We start from the raw sequence: 24,012 nt of genomic DNA, 5'->3' as shown, positions 1-24,012 counted from the left end.
TTATATACCTGTACTACTGTACCCATATATTGTGTAATAAGACACAAAAATAGATAATTAAAAAGCAATGATATGAAAAATAAATATAAATAGGAGTTCTAATATTTTCTTTCTGTACCCACATTTGGAGATGACTGGGTCATAGAGGGTAACTTGTAATTCTTGACTAGACTGCGTTAAATATTTCTCCACTGAAGGTATGCTCAGAGGAAAGAATGGTACCGGTTCATTATCAAATGGTAAAAGGAAGACCTGCTTCTCCTCAGAACTTTTTTTCCAGCAGCCCTCCAGGTAATTCCCCATTCCCATATACCCCCCTCCTCAGCAAACACTGAAAAAGGACATACAGTACAAGGCTGCAGTTCCACCTGGCCTCATCAAGGATTCCAGCTTGACCTGTCTGATGTGAAAAACAGTAAACTCTGAGAAGATTTTATGTTTTATTATATCTTAATTCCCACAGCAACCTTAACAGATTTCCATATAGGGGAACATACAGGAATGAGGAGCAGAAAGATTAATTTATCAGACCAAGGTTACATGGAGCTCGACTTCAAACCCAGTTCTGTCATACCAAAACCCAGGCTTTCCTCACATTTGTCCTAGACAGATGCTGTCGGTATCTTAGTAATACAAAACGAGGATCCATGCTGTACATATTTATGCTATGCCATCCATTTCCTTCACAGCATTGTCTAAAGGTATATTTGTTGCTTATTTAATGCCAGTTTTCCCAACTATAATGAAAGCTCCCAAATTTGGTGACCTTGACTGTCTTTCCCCAGCTTAGAGCAGTGCCTGACATACAGTAGACCCTCGGTAAGTATCTGTTGAACTAATGACATGTCAGTACAGTTCAGGGAGTTTCTGAAATGGCATCACTTAGCCTTTGAGGGCAGAGCCTCAAGACTCCTAACCCTTACCCTCCCCGTTTGCTGGATGACTTCAGGCTAGCCTCTTAGCCTTGGGTTAACTGGAGGCATGGGAACAGGATTAGTCAATAATTAGACATACAGTTGATTTTATGCACTTCACAGATGCCAGGCTTGTAATAAGCATCTTACATAGAATAATAATGAAAGTAACCCTCATCAACCCTTTACCAAAAGCACCATTTTATTCCCGGTTGACAGATGAGGAAGGAGAAGCACAGAAGGGGCAAGAATCTTGCCAAGAGTCACGTGGGCTAGCGAGCAGTCCCGACTCCATAGGCTGTGCTCGTCCTGCTGGGCTGTTGCAGACTGTGCTCTGCAGGGTTGGAGGCTGCGCAGATGAGCCTCCGCTCCCAGCAAGCTTCCGGGTATCAAGCAGGGAGAGCCCGGGAGGAAGGGGCTTTGGAATCAAATGGCAAAGTCATTTTGCAGAGATTCTATAGTGAGGTCCATTGTTAACCTTTGTCAGCTATCAGACTCAATGCAAGGACTGGTGGGAGGCGGCACACTTCCCTGAAGCCAACTTTCCTCCCAACTGGGATTTGAATCATCTCCCTGCACTTCTGCTTCATCTTCCCTCTGAGCTAGAAGCTTTTGGGAACCATGGCTGGGGGGCAGGGTGGATGTTGGTGCCTGGTGGCCCAAAAGGCCACAGGCTGCTGAGTAAGCTCCGCGTCTGAATTACCCCTGCGCTGTCAGCCGACCCTGGGCAGTGCAGTGCGGGTACGAGGCCTGAGCTGTTCCCTCTCCCAGGTGCTCCTAAGCCATATGTTCCTGAGCTTAGCTGTGTGTGTGAAACATACCTTCTTGTTTGAAAGCAAAGTACATCTCAGCTTGGGTGCCCAGCCTGAGCTCTGGATGCAGAGGGGCAGCCTATCACCATCCTGAGGAAAAGAATTAAGACATGGCTTCGGGGCTTCCCTGGTGGCGCAGTGGTTAAGAATCCACCTGCCAATGCAGGGGACACTGGTTCGAGCCCTGACCCGGGAAGATCCCACATGCCTCGGAGCAACTAAGCCCATGCGCCACAACTACTGGGCCTGCACTCTAGAATCCATGTGCCACAACTACTGAAGCCCACGCGACTAAAGCCGGTGCTCCACAGCAAGAGAAGCCACTGCAGTAAGAAGCCCGCGCACCCTGCTCACGCAACTAGAGGAAGCCCGCACACAGCAATGAAGACCCAGAGAAGCCAAAAATAAATAAATTTATTTTAAAAAAATTCAATACAGGCGTACCTCAGAGATACTGCAGGTTACGTTGCAGACCACCGCAATAAAGTGAATATCTCGATAAAGTGAGTCATGCCAATTTTTTGGTTTCCCCTGTGCATAGAAAAGTTATATTTAGGGACTTCCCTGGCAGTCCAGTGGTTAAGACTCTGCGCTTCCAATGCAGGGGCCGCAAGTTCAATCCCTGGTCAGGAAGCTAAGATTCTACATGCCTCGTGGCGTGGCCAAATTTAAAAAAAAAAAAAAAAAAGTATATTTACTATAGTCTATTAAGTGTGCAAAAGCAGTATGTGTAAAAAAACAATGTACATACCTTAATTTAAAAATAATGCTGTTGGGGGACTTCCCTCGTGGTCCAGTGGCTAAGACTCTGCACTCCCAATGCAGGGGGCCCAGATTCGATCCCTGGTCAGGGAACTAGATCCCACATGCTGCAACTAAGAGTTTGCATGCCACAACTAAAGATTCTGCGTGCCACAACTAAGACCCGGAGCAACCAAATAAATATTAAAAAAATTAATAATAATGCTGTTGGAAAAATGGTCCCAATAGACTTGCACAATGTAGGGTTGCCACAAAATTTCCATTTGTAAAAAACCTAGGGGTAAGACGGGAATAAAGACACAGACCTACTACAGCATAGACTTGAGGATATGGGGAGGGGGAAGGGTAAGCTGTGACTAAGTGAGAGAGTGGCATGGACATATATACACTACCAAACGTAAAATAGATAGCTAGTGGGAAGCAGCCGCATAGCACAGGGAGATCAGCTCGGCGGTTTGTGACCACCTAGAGGGGTGGGATAGGGAGGGTGGGAGGGAGGGAGACGCAAGAGGGAAGAGATATGGGAACATATGTATAACTGATTCACTTTGTTATACAGCAGAAACTAACACACCATTGTAAAGCAATTATACTCCAATAAAGATGTTAAAAAACAAAACAAAACAAAACCCACGCAGTATCTGAGAAGTGCAATAAAGCGAAGCACAATAAAACAAGGTATACCTGTAGACTAATTTTTAGTTGTTTGGGAGAGAGCAGAAATGAACATAGTCGTGGAGCATATGAAGCACAAATAGTTATAAATTTTCCACCCAAACCTCGCAAATTTGATTGGAGGATGTGCATTACCTCCACAAGAATTGGAGGATCTAGGGAAGGAATGAGACTTTCCACCACTGCCCAAACCTCTGATTTGATGGAAGACTAGCAGCTACAGTTGGAATCCCAGGATGCTTCCGCAGCAAACCCTAATTTTCTAGGACCTAGAACTGAAGGGCTAAGGTGGCAACCGGATCCTGCGTTGTCACATGTGTCTAATCAATTTTTCTGCCGGCCTGATTCTATCTGAGTCATCTGCGTTTTATTTTGATTCAATTTTTTGCCAGCTGCTAATGTCACCTCCTCCTACTCTTTTCAGGCAAGAATGGGACAGGAAGGTTAAAGTGTTTCTCCAAAGCAAGGGTCCTGGGAGTGGGAAACAGTCTCCCCCTGATGGTTTCCAAGGAGGAAACATGCAGGGGTGACTTGGCTCCTGCTTCTGCACTGTCTCTCCTACCAGTAATACTGGAGGCAGGTCCCCTCACAGCACCTGTGAATGCCATTTACAAATGTCGCACAACTCGAGCCTGACTAGCTGTCCACTACATTCCCTCTTCTCCTCTCACTTCCCTCTACCACCCTTCCCCTTTCACCAGGACCCTGGGTTTTACCTTTTTCTGTCTCTATCATGATAAGCCCTGATAATATCATGGGTTCTTAGAAGGAATTCAGACCAATCTCCAGTTTTCTTAGATGAAGAAACAGGCCTACAGAGGTGAGAGTAACTCATCCAAAGTTACACAATTTCATTCACTTATTCATTCAACCAAGAACACTCCTTCCTACCCTTTAAGATTTAGCTTAAACATTACCTCATCAGAGAGAACTTCTCTACTTTATCTAAAGCAGATACCCCCCTCCTATTCTTCCCTATTGTTGCCCCTTGTGTCTTTTTACTTTTTATCACAATTTATAATTGTTTCATTTATTAATCTCTTTCTTTGTCTGACTCCTCTACTAGAACATAAGCTCCAAGAGGGCAGGAGATACATGTTTGTCCTTCAGAGACATGCTCATCACTGTATTCTCAGCATCCAGCACACAATAGGTGTTCAAGAAATCTTTGTTGAATAAGTAAGTGTATAGTGAGCAGATACTATCTGGGCACCTAGGGCTATGAAGACAGATGGGATACAGCTTCTGTTCTCAGAACTGTCTGTCCAATACGAGCAACAGAACCAGAAAACAGGGAGAATGCAATGAGATCAGGTCTAGATTCCAGGGAGGTATTCTGGGGGCACCTGAACCAGGCATAATCTCTGTTGGGCTTTTGCTACCAACTGCTTAGAATCCCAGATAAACCACTGGGCTGTGCCCGGCTGGGTGACTCAGGCCTGTACCCTGAGCAGCCCAGCAGCATCCGGACCTGACAACTCATCCTGTAGAGTGTGTGCTTAGACGGTACCTGGACCCATTACCTTTTTCAGTGAGGGAAGGCTTGTCAGTCAGTTTCAGGCCAGTTGATGGCCAAATCCACACTCATTGAGGCCTCAGAGACAGCCTCACTACCTTTAAGCCCAGCCTCCAATCTTTTGCCTGGTCTTCTAAGTTTTAGAAGAGAACCTGTGCAGCCTTAAGGGAGATGACACCTGTCGGTAGCCTTTCTATCTAAAGGGCAGGTGGGTTGTCCCACATGGCTCAGAGAAAGCTAGTGTTCTGGACTGTAAAAGGCTAGCAGGAACAACTGGAAGGGAACCCAGCAGGAGGAGGAGGAGGAAGGGAGCCAGTGAGAATCCCTTTCTTTGAAAATAAAGAGTACACAGCCCCTGCTGGCTCTCCTAGGAGGAGGAGCTCACCCTCCAGCCCAATCTTCTCCCTACAGTAGGACAAAATGGGAACTGCTGCTGCTGCTTCTCAAAGCTCACAGCAAGCAAGAGACCTTTTCTCCTGCCCCTTCCAGATTCACCACCCACCTCCTCCAGGAGCCAAAAAGATAGGCTCAGGTTCCCAGCAGCCTGAACCCTCTCTCCAGATGGGAGGCTTCAAGCTAAATTCTGAGCCTACCAAAGGCCCCCCTCCTTAGCCTATACTCTCTTTCCAGGGTTGGGTTGTTAGGCGTTAGCCAGAGTCCTCCAGAGTTTCCCTTGATCATTCCCTACCTGCATCCAGGCTGACCATGCCTCTGCCCATGGTTTTTTAATCCATCAGGGAATAACCAAAATGACTTATTAACACCCCCCTGAGGATTCACAGAGCACCTTTAGTTCTGATCCCCATTCCTTTCCTACGGTTGCCCAGGTCAGGAATTACTCCGATTTAATTCAGAGAGGTTAAGTAACTTGCCCAAGGTCACACAGTGGGAAAGTGGCAAAAACTTGTGACTCCTGCCCAGCAGTTTGGCAGGTGCTCAAATAATCTTTGTGGAAGGGTGAAATCTGTTGTTTGTTCATTTCGCTGGCCTGTGGGTGCGTCTGTGTGTTGGGGGGAGGGGACTGTGTGTGGGAGAGGAAAGCTGCCCCCCTTCCTGATGAACTTTGATCTTCTTAGCTCACTCTCACTTCCAAAGAAGTTACTGATTTAACTCTAATCTCTCCGACTGGACCCTAAGGTCATTGTATTCATTATCATTGCAATGCCCCCTCTCCCAAGAGCTATGAACAGTAGGTCTAATATTTTCCTTCTCAAAAGATCAAAGACCAAAACAATCCAAATAAAGAACCTCACTTTCCCCAAAACATACAGCCCCAGAGCAAATTCCAAAGCACCTCCTGAGCCCCGTCGCTGTCCGAAAACTCCCCCACACACGCCGCCACGCCACACTGCGATGGGAGGCGTCGGGGAGGGGCGCGGAGCGTGGGCCGCGCAGCAGGGAGCTGGTGGGCGCCGGGCGCGCTGCCAGGCGGGGCCGCACGCCGGGGGCCGGCCGCCCCTCGCCACGTGGTGGTGGCCGCGGAGGGGTCCGGGGCGCCTTCCCAGCCGGAGAAACCCGGAGCAGCCGGGGTGGGGGGGAGGAGGAGGAGGAGGAAGAGGAGGAGGCGGAGGCGGCGGCGGCAGCGGCGGCGGCGGCGGAGGAGGAGGAGCGGGGCGGGAGCGAGGGAGGGGGGTTGGGGGGAGGGGTGGGGGGTGGGGAGAGACCCGGCGGCGACAGGGCGAGAGCAGAGCGCGGTGCCAGGGGGGTGGGGGCACCGGTCTGGGGAGGGAGCAGGCGGAGGGGGTAAGCTGCGATTACCAGCAGGAACCGGCAGCAGCTGTGAGTCCCGGCTGGGCTGGGCGGGGGGAGGGGAACGGCGTCCAGGGCTGGCCCCTGTGGGTCGCGAGGTGGACCGGAGGCGGGGGCGGGAGGTTGGCCCGCAGCTGGCCCAGGGTGGCGGGGAGGGGAAGGGTCCGGCGTCGGCAGCCCGCATTCCCCCTTTCCCCCTCCTCCGCCGCTCCTCAGGCCGCACCGCCTCCGGAGCCCCTTCCCCGGCCCGGCTACGGCGGACTGGGGCCCCGGGGCTCGGCCGTCAGTGGGGGAGGGGGCTGCCTGGTCTCGGCCCCTGAGAGGGGAGGGGCGACAGTTTCTGTCCGCCGAGCTAAAGGGGTTTAAAGGGCGGCTCTTAAAGGGACCGCAGAAGGGGCCCGGGGCCGAGGAGGCACCCCCTCCCGATCCGCCTGCTGTCGCTCTCGCGCGGGGTCGCTGGGCCGAGGGGGGGGGATGCAGAGGAAGCAAACACTGGTCGCGGCCGCTAAGGGGCCAGAGCCCCGGCTAGTGGGGTTGGGCCCAAGGTGGCCGGCCAGCCGGGGGTCTGGGCGGGTGTGGTGAGCGCGGACGAGCGGAGTGTGGGGAGAGGGGATGGGCCTGGGGAGGAGAGGGTTAAAGGTGGGGCCAGCCGTACAAATACGCGCACACACTCCTTACTCGGACCCGGTCACACGCGTTTCCCTGGCACTTAAGGCGGGGCAGTGTTGGGGCCTGGGCCTGGGCCCTCTTCACCCCAGGCTCCTGCTGCCCGATTTTGGGAGGTCACGGACCCCACTGCCTCAACTCACACCTCGGGAGCCCCCTCTCCTACGCGCACACACGCTCTGGCGCGCGCGCACACACCTCAGACATTCCCATAGTGCCTCACGTGACACACGGCCCCGAACGTGCCCACCTTTCACACACGCTCACGCACGCGTGCACACACGCGCACACAAACACATACGGCCTCCTGGCCACTTCCCCACTCCCTCCCCGCCCGCCCGCAGCCCCGCTAAGGCACTCATTGACTGTGACACACCTACACTCATTCACAGACACACATTCCCCCCACACATGCCAACCACAGACACACATTCATAAACAGGGCCAGGAAAAGTACACACGCACCCCTTCGCCTACTCTTTCGGGAGCCCTGAGTCATTCCCGCCCCCTCTCAGGGCTCCCCATTTCCCTCTGTGCAGGCACACAGGCCGGGCTTCGGAATTCTCTGCCAGCCCTCTCCACCTGCGCCCGGCCCTCTCCCAGAGCCCCCTTCCCCTCTGTGTACCCTCAGACACTCAGCCGATGACTTCCTGTGGGTCCCAGGTCAGGGGTGAGGAGGGCCTGGAGGGTTGCCACAGCCGCTGGTGTGAGTGGGGGAAGCACTTCCTTTTCCTGAACTCTGGGATCCTAGAGGAGGAAGCCGGGGAGTTGGGCGGGGGCCCAGCAGAGGATGTTCTGACAGTGGTGGGGCTGACCCTCCCAGACGCACTGGGCCTGCCTTAGGGAGGAGCCAGGGGTGCCAGAGGCCTGGCATGAGGAGCTTGGAAGAGAGGTATTTGGGGAGGTGAGGGCTGGGGTGGAGAAGGGGGCTGAGGAGTGAGTCGAGGCAGGCCCCGTCTGGGCCCCGTGTGCGGGGAAGGCAGCCCTCTCCTGTCCACAGTTCTCCCTGGGTTCCGGAAGGAGCCCTTCCCTGCTGCTGGCCTCGCTTACTTGTCCCTATTTGTCACTGCTCCCCCCGCCCCCGCCCCCTCCGTCTGGTCCTAGCTCCTTCCCCCAAAGGCAGCAGAGAAGAGAAGATGGGTCTGGGAGGGGGCTGTGAGACACGGGGGCAGGACCAGGCTGCATCTCAGCTGGCTGCAGAGCTCCTCAGGCCAGGACAAGGGGTATTAGGGACAAGCTCTGGGCCACCCTCTCCACCGTTGCTCGTTGCTCCTGCTCTCCCAGGAGGCCCAGGGCGGGCCGTGGCCCAGGCCCTTGCCATGGAGTCCATGTTTGAGGATGACATCAGCATCCTGACCCAGGAGGCCCTGGGGCCCAGTGAGGTGTGGCTGGATGCCCCTGGAGACCCCTCGCTCGGGGGGGACATGTGCTCCGCCTCCCACTTTGCCCTGATCACAGCCTACGGAGACATCAAAGAGCGGCTGGGGGGCCTGGAGAGGGAGAACGCCACCCTCCGCCGCCGCCTCAAAGTCTACGAGATTAAGGTCAGAACCTGGAGATGACGGGGGTCTGGCTGTGTGTGTGACACGGGAGGGGGCTGCGGGGTGGCAGGAACTGGGGATCCGGCAGAGATTCCAGGGATCCAAAAGAGGGGTCAGGGTACAGACTCTTGGGAACTTGAGGATCCCTCACGAGGGATGTGGCTGCTCTGGACGGATGGGAACTCTGGAGACCCCAGCACCAATCAGGAAAGGATCAGGAGGGATCTGCTTTGGGGTGCTGGACCTCGGATCTAAAAAAGATCTGCTTGGTGGGAGACGCCTACAGGGCCATGGGAATCAGGATGTACAGATCCCACTGGAGTGGGGAGGGAGAGGCGAGGATTCTGACGCAGGTTGTGGGAGGGGGACACAGCAAGGCTGAAGCTCTTCTGAGGGCCTGCCCCACCCGCAGTACCCACTGATCAATGACTTTGGAGAGGAGCACGGCTTCTCTTTGTATGAAATCAAGGATGGCTCCCTGCTGGAGGTGGAGAAAGTCAGCCTGCAGCAACGGCTCAACCAGTTCCAGCACGAGGTGAGCCCTCCCTGAGCTCTTTGCTCCAGTCCATTTCTGATAACCTCCCCAGCCTCCGACCTTCCATCTCCTTGATCAGAGATAGCCATGGTCCTCCCTAGAACCAGCTGCAGCTCCTCCTACCCCTCCACTGGGTGCTGGGAGGGGGGGTGGGAGGCACAGGGTGCTGCTCTGCCCCCAAGTCAAGATGGGCCTGACTCTGGCTGCACTCCACCCCCTCCGGGCCCCGTCCAGTTGCAGAGGAATAAGGAGCAGGAAGAACAGCTCGGGGAGATGATCCAGGCTTACGAGAAGCTCTGCGTGGAGAAGAGTGACCTGGAGACGGAGCTGGGGGAGATGGTGAGGTCCAGGGAGCCCGGGTGCTTGAGGCTGTGACCTTGGCTGTGTGCTTGTGGAATGCACCCCACCGTGTTCGTGTCTGTCCGTGAGTGAGTGAGTGCCCGTTTGGCCTGGTGAGTGGGGTTGTGTGTATCATACAGGTCGTGAGTGACTCTGTACGTCCTGGCCATGCAGTGACAGGAGGTGACTGTGTGAGTAGCCCTGTAGAACACTGTGAATCTGTGTGTACGTTTGGTGCTCACGCTGCGTTGACCCTGCGCCTATAGCACTGAGCTGGAAGGCTGTGTGGGTGAGGGCAGAGGTGACTGAAAGTGTTCGTGGCTGCTGGGATGGGCCTTGGCCTGTGTGTGATTCTGAGTCGGGGTATAGCCATGCGTGTGAGCAGGTGGGCAGGTGTCGGAATCGGGAGGCATGGTCTCTTGCCGACTCCTAGCTGTGAGCTGGGTCAAGTCGCTTAGCCTCTGTCCTGCCTCTGAAAAGTGGGGCAAATAATAACAACATTGCTGAGCTGTTGGGCATTTGTGTAAAAAATGCTTTGACTTAACAATCACAAACACTTACGTGGCGCTTCACTGTGTGCCAGGCATCATTCTTATCTCTTTATATACATTTACTCATTCTAATCCTCGTAACAAACTTACCTAAGAGATAGGTGTGGTTAGCCCCATGTTATAGGTGAGGTAGGTGAAGCCCAGAGTGGTTAAGTGACATATGCAAACGGAAATTATTATGCTCCTGAGGGGGGGAGGTGTCTGGACAGGGGGCTGAGTGTTCTTATAAGTGTGTCTGCGTGTTAGTGACAAGGAAGAGGCATTAACTCTGACCTTGCAAGGGGCAGTAGCCAGAAACATCTGCATTGCAGTTGCTGGGAGAGGAGACTCATGGCCACTTGGAGAGTGGAGTTGGGATATGTGACCTGGGGTCTCTGCTCAGTTTAGGGGAGTGATGGATACCCAGACATGGAGAAGTTCTGGGTTTGGGCGGCCCACAGGGGTGCCCTGACCTGATGCAGATCCTCACCCCTTTGTCTCCCGCCCCCCATAGCGGGCCCTGGTGGAGACCCACCTGCGGCAGATCTGTGGTTTGGAGCAGCAGCTGCGGCAGCAACAAGGCCTCCGGGATGCAGCCTTCCCCAGCCTGAGCCCCCCACCTGCCCCTGCCCCGCCCTGTGCTGAGCTGGACCTGCACTACTTGGCACTGAGAGGCGGATCTGGCTTGAGTCACGGTGAGATCTCAGCCACCCCTGATTTCCATACTCTGAAGTTCCCAAGCCAGCCCCCCATTTCAACACCATTGGACACCTCCAGTGTTTCAGACTGATAGTCAACACCCCGTTACAATGTCTTAAACTTCACCCATAATCACCTCATCCCTCCTTACCAACTGTCCCCTCACCTCATCAACTATTACCCCAGTTTCTCCCACTGACATCCCCCCCTTAACGCCTTCATTCCCAGGCTCTCCCATGCAATTCCTGTATGTGCCAGCAGAGGGCGGCCCCACCCAGAGTCCCCTCCGCCTGTCTTCCGTTGTGATTAGGAGAGGCCCCTGAGGATGCTTTCAGACTTGAGTCTGGCTGGGGAAACCCTTCCAGAGCCCGTCTTATTTCTCCCCTGGCCTCCAGAAAGATTAGAAAAAGCAGCTCAGCCCATCGTTCCCCTCTGCCCTCAGTAGAGGTCTCTCTCTCATCCTGGGATCTCTACCCTCTGGATGTCTCTCTTGGATCCTTCCTGCTGCAGTTCTCACCTGTTTCACTTTGTATTGATCGGGGAGTGGGTGGAAGGTGTCCAGCAGCTGGTTCCAGCCTGACATTGTCCTTTCCTCTACCGGCAGGCTGGCCAGGCCCCGCGCCGAGTATGAGTGAGCTGGAGCGGCAGCAGCTAGAAGAGGCTCTGGAGGCTGCCCAGGGGGAGGCCCGGGGGGCTCAGCTTCGGGAGGAGCAGCTCCAGGCCGAGTGTGAGCGGCTGCAGGGGGAGCTGAAGCAGCTACAGGAGACACGGGCCCAGGTACAAATGGGGGGGGGGGGCGCTGACCTGGGGTCCCTGCTCTGGCACCTGCAGAGCTCCTTGAAGGTCTGGGGGCTGCTGGAAACGACTTTAGAGGTCTGGGGCTTCCTCACTGAGTACAGACCAGCCCTGGGAATGGTAAAGAAGGGAAGTTCAGGCAAGGTGAGGTTGGGGCTGACTGCTCGATCTTTCCCTTAGGATCTGGCCTCCAACCAGTCCGAGCGCGACATGGCGTGGGTGAAAAGAATTGGGGATGATCAGTAAGTCACTCTGTGATCCTCTTCCTCTTAACCTCTGCGCCCCCGGGGATGGCGTTTTCCAGGTTCCCCCTTTGATCCTCTCCTCCCCCTCCACAGTGTTGGGGGGACCTCTCTTCCACGCTGTCGGGACTGTGAGGTTTGGGTTGCCTGTGTGGCTCCGCGCCCTTCACGGGAAGGAGGCGCGCTTCTGGAGGTGCTCAGGTTCTGGGAGGTTCCCTTTGCTTTCCTCTGGCACCCAGGCCTGTGTCTTCTCGAGGTGTCAAGTGTTGAGAGAGACTTCCTCAGCAGCTTTGCTGCTATGTTCAGTGTCCCCTGGTGAGTTTTGGGGCCTCTCTGGAGCCCATTTTCTATCCCAGTAACAAGGCCCAGCCACTTGGGTTAACCCTCTCCTCCCTGACAAGGAGGAAGGAGGTGGTCTCTTTGAGCATTTGTGGTGCCTCGTCTCCTATCTCAGGAGAGAGAAAGCTGAGACTTAGGAGAGGATGGGTTTCCTTGAGTTCATACAGCAGCATGCAGGGAATTCGAACGTATTATGCTGGGGTGTCCCTTGGAGATGCTGCCATTAAAGAGAGGCAGCAGTAGGTGGGGAGGGAGCTTTGTCAGGGTGGAGCCTAGTAGCGGGGCCTCCGGGGCAGCATTGGGCAGCCAGGGCGAGGGTGAGCGCAGCCTGGCAGCAGTGAGCCTGGTGCCTTTCACATCCGCACCCGAACTCATCCTCTCCCACTTTCTGAGAAATAGAGCACAAACCTCCTTCCGCCTAAGCCTTCTCCCCTAAGATGAGATGTGTGGCACAGACTCCCTACTTTCATCAGAGGGGAAGGCCTCTCTCTGATCAGAGGCCCAGCAAGGGCAGGAGCGAACCCTGCACCACACCACACACCCGGCTCCAGGACCCCCGGTCCTCCTCCCAGCAGGTTCCCTCCTCACCTTCCTCCCGGCTCCTGGCCGGTTGGGGGTACCCCTCGCCTCCCTCCGCACCCTGGGGTGAGGGCCTGGGTGGGGCTGTGATAGCTGGGGAGTGAGAACCCAGTGTGTGGGCCTGATGGGCGGGACCCCTCAGCTGTTGGGGCCTCTGCAGAGAGGGTCCACCCTAGCTTGTGGCTGGGGCTCAGGGTCCATCCTAGCCCGTGTGCCCAGGCCCGGAAAGCGCGCGCGCGCGCGCACACACACACACACACACACACACACACGTTCTAGAATCCTAGCTTGCCCCTAAAGTCACACCGTGGGGCCCTTTACGGCTCACTGGATCCAACTCCCTCTTAGGAGACCAGCAGTGAAGCCTCCCTCAATTGGTTGAACCCAGAGAGAGGATTTTTTTTGGCTGGAGTCCGAACAGCCAGGTTTCGAATCTCAGGGACCCCTCCTGGGATGCCAAATGGCTTAGCTTTGCCCACTTCACCTCTCTGGCCCCAGGTTTCCCTCGTGGGCTCAGAGGTCCGTCGTTGCTGGGAGAAGTGGCAGAAGGTGATGTGGGGGAGGCAGAGAAGGGGGGGTTGCCGAGGGGCCACGTGAGCGAGTGAGGGGAAGAGGACCCCTCCCGCAGATGCTTTTGGAGGTCGTATCGTCTACGCCGCTAATTCGGGCCCGGACAGCCCCTTTCCCTTCGCACCCCAAGGCACCCCCACCCCCCCGACCCTGTCCCTTTGGCCAGAGGGAGCCGGGCTCTGCTCTGCGGCTGGTCCTACCAGAGGTGGCCTCCAGCTCCTCCCCTCGGTCTCCACGGCTTGGGCTCTGCATCAGGGCCTCCTGGACGTCTACCCCTAGAGCCGGCTGGGCCCTGCCTGCCCAGCTTCACACTTCCTTTCAGGCCAAGCATCTCTGGACAGCCTCAGCTCGGCAAGAGTTAATTCTCAGAGGAAGTCCTCACTCCCCCGGTAGTTTTATTTTCTTATAAACTCAGCTCCTTTTGGTAATAAGCCGCTTCCCGAGGGCTCCCTCCCCGTCCTCCCACCTGAGGAGGCCTCAGTCACCTGCTCTCAGCTCCTTTTCCCCCACCAGCCCCTCCTTTTCCTTCTACTTCTGCCTAAGCCTCCAGGCTAGTGGGCATTTTACAGGTGGACCTTCCTAGGAGAGGATTGCAGGGGTGGATTATCCAGATGGAGGTGTGAAGGCTAAAGAGGGAGCCACAGAGGTTCCTGAGTCCAGCCGAGTCCCCTGTGGGAACCCTGTGTACCGCCGAGAGGTGCTCCCCTGTCTCAGTGTGGATGCCTCCAGGTGGCCAGTTTCACCGTGGGAGTCCTGGCTGTTCACACGCCCTCCCCCGTACTGCCACCGCCTCTATTAATTCCCCTCAGTGAGTCCCCCAGGTGCTGAGGGGGCAGTCCTGGGAGGCAGCCCCAGCCCCAAGGCTTCCAGTCCCTCCCATCCCAGCCCCTGGCTCACACGTCCAGGTCATCAATGTTCCTCTGAAAATGGGCGCCCAGACCGGACTGCCACCCTCCAGGTCTGACCTCCGGTCAGGATTTCCCTGCTGTTTGGTCAGCCCAGCATCTGGTGGTCGGCGCCCAGGGGGACAAATTGCCCCAGAGGAAGAGCCGCTGAGGGTGACTCGGGGGCCAAAGGCAATAATGAAGGAGGAGGTAGGAGTGGAGACCACCTGCTCCTGAGGATGTGCAGGGAGCTGAGGACCCCAGGAGGGTCCCAGCCAAGTGAGAGGTGCAGAACCCATGGCCTCCTTCCCTCTGGGCCCCACTCGGGGTCACAGGTCCTGAGTGCGGCCTTCCTGAGGGTGTGGCCAGCCCTGAGGGTGGAAGGGAGATTGTGGAGAGGGGGCTCCTTGAGGGGGCTCAGTGAGGGGCATGAGGGCCAGTGAGGGAGGGGGTTCATCCATGAGGGGAGCACCCTGTGAGAAGATGGGGATTCGGTATGAGTGATGAGGGGGGGACTAGAGGCCTTTCTCCCCAACGTGGGGGGCTCCGTGTTGCAGCCTGGGTGCTTTTCCGCCCACCCCCCACCCCTCTCTCCACCCACAAGCCTCTGCGTGGGCTGCGGTTAGTGGTGGGGGAGAAGTGTGAACTCGGAGAGAGAGGATGGAAACTCTGCACAGAGGTCAAGGGCAGAGTGTGGGGGGGTCGGGACGGAAGTCGGAGACCCCCATGTACCCTGAGCTTAGTCTCATGCCCCAGAACCAGCGGGCCCAGGGCCCCCCACTTCACGCTTCTCACCCTCCCTACTTCCTTTCTTTCAAATTTCCTTCAGCCTGGGTACCCGGCCCACAGGACTTAAGCCCTGAGCACTTGCAGCCTCGGGGGCTCCCCAAGGGTGGGGAGGGGTTCTGACGTTGGGGCCCACCACGCCCACCTAATTGTGGTCTGAGGGGTGGGTGGGCTTTGAACTGTCTCTGACCCTCTCCCTGCCAGGGCGGCGGAGAGCAGCTCTCACCCACCCTCTCTCCCTCGATGGGGAACTCCACATCCTCCCCTCAGTCAAACCAAACTCACCGAGCTGGTATCTCCAGAAAAGGATCAAAACTGGTTTCCCCCTTTCTCCACCCGTCTCCTGGGCGCTTCCCTGAGTCTTCATCCACAGCAGACACTGCGCGAGGCAGTTGACCTACAAAATCTCATTTGATTCTCACCAAAATGTGACAGTAGTGTCCCCTTTTGCAGCTGAGCAAACCAAGGTTACAAAGAAGTAATCAGAGAAGTTAAGTGCAAATTCCAAACAGGTCCTGAGCAGATGGGGTGACGGTACCTCTGTGGTGTTTTTCTGGTTCACATTCTCATCCAAGTAGGAGGCCCTTACATGAGGGGCAGCCAGATGATTTGTTGACTAAACCTGATCATTTTTAAAAGTGACAGGGGGCCCGATTAATAATTATGCCAGGTGACTCCTGTGAACCAGGACAGCCCTGGGCAAATTGGGATGTATGGGCCCCCCCAACCGAAATGGGGACTCCGGTCCCTAGCCCTGCTGTGAGCCTCTCGGTTTGGTTGTATCTAGGGAGGCTTTCTAGACACAGAGGACATCTGGCTGAGCTGGAAGCATGGCAGGGGCTGCCATGAAGAGCTGGGCTCTGTGGACCGCAAGTCATAGCTGGCCGAGGAGAGTGTAGGGGCTCAAGGCGCCTGAAAGGAAGTGGTGGAGCGCTGGGTTGTTGCATGCGACTTCCTCCTCCCCCGGCCCGCAACCTCAAGTCCCTCCACGGCCCGGTGCCTGTGGTCCCCTCCCTGAGGGTCGGGCCGGGTGGGAAGACTAATGCTGGGTGTGCCTGTGGGTGGTGGAAAGTTGGGTCCCTCCATTCCCCCGCGGGGGTGAGGTGGCTGGGGGCAGCAGGGGGCAGCTGTGGGCAAGGATGGAGGGGGTGGGGATGCCGGGTTTCTGTTTTCCTGCTGATTCTGTCAGCCAGGGATTCTGACCACATGACCAGCTCTGATCCTTACCCCAGTCCTAACCCTAATACTGATCCCCTCCCTCCCTGTAACCCTATCCCTCATCCTGCCCCCAGCTCCATCTACAATCCTGACTGAAAATGAACTCATCTGACCCCGACCCCAGCCTTAATCCTGACCTTGAGCCCATCCATCCCTAGTTCTAATCCCATGACCCAGTGCTGGTCTGAATTTCGACCCTGTCGCATCTGGGTCCGCATCCAAATCCGCATCCGCACGGAGGCTCCGGCGCAGCACAGGGCACCCAAGTGGACCTCCCTGGGGAAGACACTGCGCTCGGAAGCCCACGTGTCTCCCAGCTGGTTCGGGGCAGAAAGAGGCCTTTTCTAGAGGCAGACGCTTGGGTCTCTAACCTTTCTCATCTCAGTTGCTTTGTCAATAACAGTGAAGATGATTGTTTCCAGATGAATTTTTGAGCTCCCTCAATTATTCGCGTAAAGAATGGATGAAAGGATAAGTCAACCAAGGTGGAAAGGTTTGCAGGGGTGGGAGCCCTCTTTCCTGCCAACGCTGCCATTTGCACTCTGGCTCTTCCGAAGGTGCCAGCTCAGGAGGCTGAGGTGCCAACAGCCTGCTTGAATCCCTGCTCTGTGCCACCATTGCTCTGTGACCTTGACCCGGCCTCTTAATATAAACTCTGTCCTTCCACTTCCACACGTGCCTAGCGCCTTCCTCTCCCCTCCCAGGGCAGGGCTGGTGATGCTCAGGGCTCCCAGGCCACTTTGCAGGTCCCCAGCCTCTTCCTCCTCCTCCTCCTCTTGACCTTCTGCTGCCTTCCCACCTCTCCTTTCCCCCCTTCCCTGATCCTTTTGGAAGGCAGTAGATAGCTTAGCGGTCAGTAGCCTCGACTTTGGAGTCCAGGAGACGGGAGCTCCCATTCCAGCAACTCCACTATTACTGGGCTTTATGGCTTTGGTCAAGTGACTTAACCTCTGTAAGCTTCACTTTTCTCATCTGTTAAGATGGAGATAATAAGAGTGGTAACACTGCAGGGTTGTTGTGAAGATTAAATTCTTAGCACAATGCCTGGCCCATAAGGGCTCATACGGATTATTTATGATTCTTTTCTCCCTGAGTCCTTCCCAAGTTCTGAGAGACTCAGACAGGATTTCCCCCCACAATTTAAGCGATGAGGAAGCACCCAAATGCAGCCGTCTGCTGCCGTTCACCTGACCCATCCTTCCCAGACAGCCGTGATGGTGGAAAATGGCGCTCAGGTGTGGGCCAGGAAGTGGACTGTGTATTCAGGTGCACGTGTGCAGCTCTTGGTTGTGTTGTGAAGTTGAGATTTTTTTCCACTGAATTGGCAGTGTTTTCTAATGTGAGTCATTCAGGTGGTTAGAGCATTTAGCAGCCTGGGCCTGCGCATCTTGAGGTGGGAAGAGACCAAGAGACGCCCGATGAAGGGGGAGGTCCCACAGGGCCACGGGGCATCAGGAGGTCGGGTCCCCCCACCTTGCCCAGGGTCTCAGAGGTCGTTGCAAGGGTTGCCTGGAGCTCCAGGAGGACACAGGGTCAGAGCTGGAAGAGGGGCTGGGCATTCCGGGCTTCTCCCTTCCATTTCCTCTTGCCCTGTTTTGCTGCGAGGAGGGTGCCAGGAGCTGGGCGGTGGAAACTGGGGTAGCTCCTGACATGGGGAGGAAGGCAAGCGGGGAGAGATGGGGCCTGGCAACTGAGCGTGGCAGGTGAGATCTCTAAGGCAGGGTGTGAAGGCGACAACCTGTATCTGTCACCTGAGATACAGCAGTGAAGGCGGACAGGGAGAGAAACTGTGGTTGCTCGGTCAGAGGGGATGTTCCATCAGTGCCCTGCCCAGGGCTCCCTCCTGCCCCCACCACTGAGGGGCTAGCATGATCCTCCAAAAGCCCCCAGTCTGAGCGGGGGAGACCCTCAGATTCCCTCGGTTTGAAGAGGGGAGCCTCCCACTGGGAAGTCCCCAATTTAATTGTGGGACACAGACTGGCCTCCCAGTCTGATGAGGGCAATGCCGTTTCTTCCCACAGACCCACGCTGAAGAAGAGGGTGGGGGAGCACAGGACACACGACGGCTGAGATGTGGTGGGATAGAGGCTGCAGCACCTTGGCCAGGGCTCCCAAAAGGACTCCCTCCTCTCTGCTCCTGTCCATCCCTGTCCACCATCAGACTGGTAGAGGGCACTCTCCCGCCTTTAGAAGTGGGCTTGTCCCCCAGAATCCCAGCCTATTTGCAAGAATTTGGCTTTGGTCCAAATGGGTTAAAAATAGCTTTGTTGTGGGAGGGGCTCCCCCTTCCACCCAGCTCTGCCCCAGGATTAGGAAGAGCGCGCGAGAGCGCCCGCCAGTGAGTGGAGAGCGAGGGAGTTCAGTCATCATCTACCCTCTGCACCTCGGCTTTTCCTGCCCTCTGAAGCCCTAACCTCACGACTTCCCCTCCTTTTCTCTGGGGTCACACGCGCGCACACACACACACTCTCTCACCCTGTTCCTCACACCCACCACAGTGGTCTCACACCTCCCTTCATTCCCTCCCATTCACATACATCTTCTCTCACACGTCCATTACCATGGGATGAGGACAGGGCCCTCAGGGTCTGGAGAACTCCCTCCACCCTCCTCTCCTTGCTGCCCAGGGCCCTTCAGCTACCGGGGCGAGAGGGCCTCCCCTGTGAGGAAATCCCTCTGGGCTGGCCAAGCTTCCGCCTGCCACTTCCCTCCAGCTCCAACTTCCACAAAGTTCCAGAGTCCCTTCTGGATTGAGGGGGCAAGATCTGAGGAAACAAAATCCCCTGCTTCCCAGGATCGGTCCAACCCCAGATCAGAGGCGAAAGCAGTGACCCAAGGCCATGGCAGAGCCTCATGTGACATCAGGACAGGCTCCTTGGAGGTGTGCAGGCTGGGGTGGGAGAGAAGGGAGGGGCAATGCTGAGAATGATAACCTTCAGTGATTCTGGGTCACAGGGACCCAAAGAGAAAGGAAGAGAAAAGGAAGTGGTTGAAGTCTTTGCTAAGTCTCTTCCAGCTCCATGAGGGTGGGTGCCCAGGAGGCCTGAGCACGAAGTGCGAGGAAGAAAAGGGAAGAGAGAAAAATGGATAGAGAGGCTCAATTCATTAGTCACTTACTGAACAGCTCCTGGGTACCAGACCCTGGACAAGATGCTGGGAATACGAATACAGTGATATAGACCCCAACTTTGAGGAACTCCCAGTGAAGTTCCAGAACAAGGCAACTTTTGTTAGGTGCTTAATGTGAGTGGCGCCCCCTGGAGGTGTTCGGTGCACGACAGCTCCATGTAAAGGGTTCCCTGATGATCCTGGGAGTTGCAAGGCTGAATCGAGCTCAGAGGCAGCTTTGACGTGGAAGCAAGAGCAGTGGACCTGGAAATAGGCAGACTTGGGCTCAAGTTTATCAGTTGGCACCTCTGCCAAGCTACAAGGCCATGTCTTCACTTATGGAATGGGGCTCTTCATAGGCTGTGAGCAGTGATCCCTAATCTTTCAAAGGTGAGGACTCCTCAGGCATCCCCTGCCCCCAATACACAGATTGCACTTAAACTATTACCATGAGCTCTCTGAGAAAATTCACAGGGACAAAACCTACTATAGATTCAGTGCAGCTTTTTGATGAATCTGTTTTGTCACCACAGCTTCTGCACAGATTAGAAAAACGTTCACACGTACCTGTATGAGGTGTGTTCAGGCCACAGACAATGCTCAGTGAATACACAGTTTCAGGGATCCCTTGAAATCACTGCGCTCTCTGTCCCCAGCCCATAGTCTGGGAACCACTGCCCTAGCCCAAGGTAAGGTTCGGGGTCGGGGTCGGGGTCGGGCTCCCTGGAAGAGGTTCCGTTTGAGGTGGCCCTTAAAGCCCAAGAGAATTTCAGCAGCGGGGCTAGGAGGGCCTGGGAGGGGAGGGGAGGGCCAGATGCTGCGGCAGAGGCAGTTCTCCACAGCTGTGGCGGTGAACCCACTTCCCTTCTCCTCTCCCCCACTCCCTGCCCTCTGCCCTCAGGGTCAGGGCAGGCTGGGGTCAAGCCTTGACCTGGGTGACTGGGTGTCCTTCAGGGTGAATTTGGCGCTGGCTTACACGGAGCTGACCGAGGAGCTGGGCCGGCTTCGCGAGTTGAGTTCCCTGCAGGGGAGGATCTTGAGGACTCTGCTGCAGGAGCAGGCTCGCAGTGGCGGTGAGACAGGGCAGGGGAGGCCTGGAGCTGGACCCCGAAGGCGGGGCTCGCTCTGGCCACCGTCCTGCGTCCGGGGACCACCCTTCACTTCCTTCCCCCGTGGCCAGGCCTTTTCCACTCGCGTTCGGAGGAGAGTGGGTGGGTGGGCACTGGTCGCCGGCAAAAGCCCTGTCTCCCCAGTTCTGACGTCTTCTCTCCCCACCACTGTCCCACTTCTCTTCTAGGCCAGAGGCACTCGCCACTGTCGCAGCGCCACTCCCCGGCCCCCCAGTGTCCCTCGCACTCCCCGCCGGCCCGAGCGGCGCCCCCTTGCCCCCCGTGCCAGTCCCCCGTCCCGCAGCGCCGCTCTCCCGGGCCCCCCTGCCCTTCGCCCCAGCAGCACCGCTCGCCGGCCTCGCCCTCCTGCCCGTCGCCCGTCCCGCAGCGCCGCTCGCCGGTGCCGCCGCCGTGCCAGTCCCCCAGCCCGCAGTGCCGCTCCCCAGGGCCTCCCGCCTGCCCGGCCCCGCAGCCCCGGCCCCCACCACCCCCGCCGCCCGGGGAGAGGACACTGGCCGAGCGAGCCTACGCCAAGCCGCCCAGCCACCACGTGAAGGCCGGCTTCCAGGGCCGGCGCAGCTACTCGGAGATGGCGGAGGGCGCGGGCTACGCGGGCGCCTCCCCGCCCTGGCTGCAGGCCGAGGCGGCCACGCTGCCCAAGCCGCGGGCCTACGGCAGCGAGCTCTACGGCCCCGGCCGGCCCCTCAGCCCACGGCGCGCCTTCGAGGGCATCCGCCTGCGCTTCGAGAATCAGCCGTCGGAGGAGGAGGAGTGGGCCGTGCCCGCCAGCCCGCCCAGCCCGGAGGCTGGCGCCATCCGCTGCGCCTCGTTCTGCGCTGGCTTCCCCATCCCGGAGTCGCCCGGCGCCACCGCCTACACCCACGCCGAGCACGCGCAGTCCTGGCCGTCCATCAACGTGAGTGGGCACGTGCGCACGTGCCTCAGACCCGGCGGGGGTGGGGTGGGGTGGGGGGCGCCGCCCTCTTCACGCCCGGTTGATGGGCGGGGCTCCCTCCCTTTGTTACCGCCCCTTTCCCCGGGGCGCAGCAACCCCTCTCTCTCCAGTGGCCTTTTGTTGGCCTGAATTGGGGCCCGCACCATTAGAACCTGTTCAGTTTCACGGTTAAAGGCCCGGGTCTTTAGAGTGACAGTCCTGGCTTTGATTCTGGATTCCACCACTTAGTAGCTTTGGGACCTCCGGCAAGTTACTTATCTTCTTGGCCTTCAGTTTTCTCATCTGCAAAAATGAGGTCAATGATTTATTATCTAATTCCATTAGAGAGTTCTTAAGAGGGAGGCAGTGAGCCCAAAGCACTCTTGCACAGTGCCTGGCTCAGTAGTAAACATCTGCTATTACTTGGTGATGGAGGCTATGCTGATGCCATGGGTCTTGGTTCCGGACAGGGACAGGCCTGCTCATCCAGTTCTGTCCAGCAGGCCTCAGAGCCCCTGCCCCTTTCTGTCTGTCCTGGAAGACAGCCCTATCTCACGGCTGTATCGTTTCACTGAAATAATGAGTTTCCTGGACGTCAGAGCCAGCTCTTGCCACCTGAAAGGACCAAAATATATTCCAAAGCCAGACAGAAAATTATTTTTGGGTTGTACATTGTTTAGGATTATCCATTGCTTTGAGTTATCTGAGAGCTGTGTCTTAGTCAGTCGGAGGGCATATCTGGGTCTTGGCTTCCCTCACTACCGCAGATGCCTTGGGAGGCTGAGCATACCCACCTCCCCATTCACACCTCCTGGGGACACTATGCCCGGGGTCGGGGCAGTGGATGCTGAACTGGTAGAAGGTGGTCAGGGAAGGGGGTGGTACAGGAGAAGGGGTGCCCAGATGCCTCCTGCATGCTGCAGCCGTCCCTGCCTCGGGTCCCAGGAAAGGGCAGGCTGGGATGTGGGGACCATGAGGGAGGGTTGTGGACCCTAAATGAGCCCCTTCTCTCCCCACAGCTGCTGATGGAGACAGTGGGCTCTGATATCCGCAGCTGCCCCCTCTGCCAACTGGGTTTCCCTGTCGGGTACCCCGATGATGCCCTCATCAAACACATTGACTCTCACCTGGAGAACAGCAAGATCTAGGGTGCCTCCCCCACCCACTGGCTGTTTCTCCACCTTCTCCCATCACCCCCAAACTCTCACTCACTTTGAATGCTGCATGAATCTCGTAGGGGGCCCCTGCCCCTTGCGACCCCCAGATACCTCCACTAGCTACCGAGTCAACGTGTGTGCCATCTTCCCTGGTCCAGGCACCACTCAGCCCTGGCTTTTCCCAGGAGGTCAGCTGCGGCTCTCCCCAGCTCCCTGGCTTCTGCTGGGGAGGTGGGGATCGGGGCTGGGGTGGGAAGGGGCATATCCCACCCAGCCTCTCCCTCTGCCTTTCTGTTTTCAAACAGTTGGATCCAAGAAGGTGTCTAGTGCTTGGGCCTGGGGGAGGGGAGGGTATCAGAAGACTCCAGGAGCTCCCCTAGCACCTCCCCAGACGTCCGTCTTTCTCAGGCTGTGCTCTGTCCAGGGAATGCCTCCCTGTGGGGTCTCAGAGCCTTCCCTGCACACTGACGCCAGTTCCTCCATCCCATGGCCAGGTCGGGACTCGCCGTTCCCTGCAGGCCAACCCTGTTCTCCCCCTCTGCCCACCCTGGGGAATATGGAGGGTGGGAGAGGAGAGGGAGGACCCTGGAGGACTGCGAGCATCCAGCCTAAAGAGGCTGCCCTGAGGCGCCATGACCCTCAGGCTAGGGAACTATCTGTGCCAGCCTCCCAGGCCCATGCCCTCCTCCTGGAGCCCCCAGCACCAAGGCACAGATTGTTAAGGCAGATGCTTCCCTCCACCCTGACCCCACTCAAGCCCCGACACCACAGGTGCCCTGGAGCCCGGGTGTGACTCAGCCTCTGTTAGCTGGGTGGGTGTCATCAGCCCCGCCTCCCAGTCCAGAACCTGAGGATGGGCCCAGGGTGCTGTGGAGATCAACTTCAAAGAGCTAACCCCTTTCCCACACCCCAGCGACCCACATTCCCTCTGTGAAATCTACCTCAGAGTCGAACCCTCAGAAGGACGGGTAAGCAGGAGGCCAGGGGGTCCCCAGGGCTGAGGTGTGGAGCTTGCTATGGCAAGAGCCTGCCGCCCCACGATGAGTCCGCCCCCCTCCACTGCAAGCCCCTCCCGGGTCCCAGCCCGGTGCGGGCAGTGCACGCCACTGTCAGTGCATGTACCATTCTGATCCAACTCTTCCAGGTCCCCCACCTCCTCACACCCCTCCCCCCCTCCTCAGTGCAGGGGGATGAGGGGGTGTGGGGGGCAGGGAAGGGGCTGAGGACTCCAGAGACAGACGGCCTTGTACCTTGAGTGTCCCCCCAGGGAGGGGGGATGGGGGAGGGGGACTGGAGAGGGGAGTGGGGCCCCTGAGCTCCCTGAACAAGTTGAAAGTCCAAATAAAACTTACCTGTTCCATCTGCGCCTTGGTCTGTGCCCTCTGTGGCTGTGGTGGGGAGGAAACCCTTGTAGCGGAAGGTCTTGGAAAGTGTCTCAAGTAACCACAACCATGGGAGGGTGGGCACTGGGCAAGGAGGGGATGCACGGGGCACCCATGTTCCAAGGTGATTCTGGAGATGCAGGCATGTGAGTGGCTACAGGTGACTTGTGA

General features: G+C 56.9%; 1 protein-coding gene across 1 annotated transcript; it reads left to right on the top strand.

The window, feature by feature from the left end:
* Nucleotides 1–8,398: 8,398 nt before the first annotated feature.
* On the top strand, nucleotides 8,399–22,450 carry TBKBP1 (TBK1 binding protein 1; the record flags this gene model as incomplete). Its single annotated transcript, XM_079725916.1, has 9 exons — nucleotides 8,399–8,638; nucleotides 9,048–9,170; nucleotides 9,405–9,509; nucleotides 10,554–10,734; nucleotides 11,343–11,515; nucleotides 11,714–11,775; nucleotides 20,214–20,332; nucleotides 20,557–21,284; nucleotides 22,322–22,450. Exons 1-9 carry the CDS (start codon nucleotides 8,414–8,416, stop codon nucleotides 22,448–22,450), a joined length of 1,845 nt encoding a protein of 614 aa, XP_079582042.1. The 5' UTR covers nucleotides 8,399–8,413.
* Nucleotides 22,451–24,012: the final 1,562 nt, after the last annotated feature.

The sequence above is a fragment of the Hyperoodon ampullatus genome (assembly GCF_949752795.1).
Source record: "Hyperoodon ampullatus genome assembly, chromosome: 19".
NCBI lineage: Eukaryota > Metazoa > Chordata > Mammalia > Artiodactyla > Ziphiidae > Hyperoodon > Hyperoodon ampullatus.
This window is presented reverse-complemented; position numbering and strand designations above follow the sequence as displayed.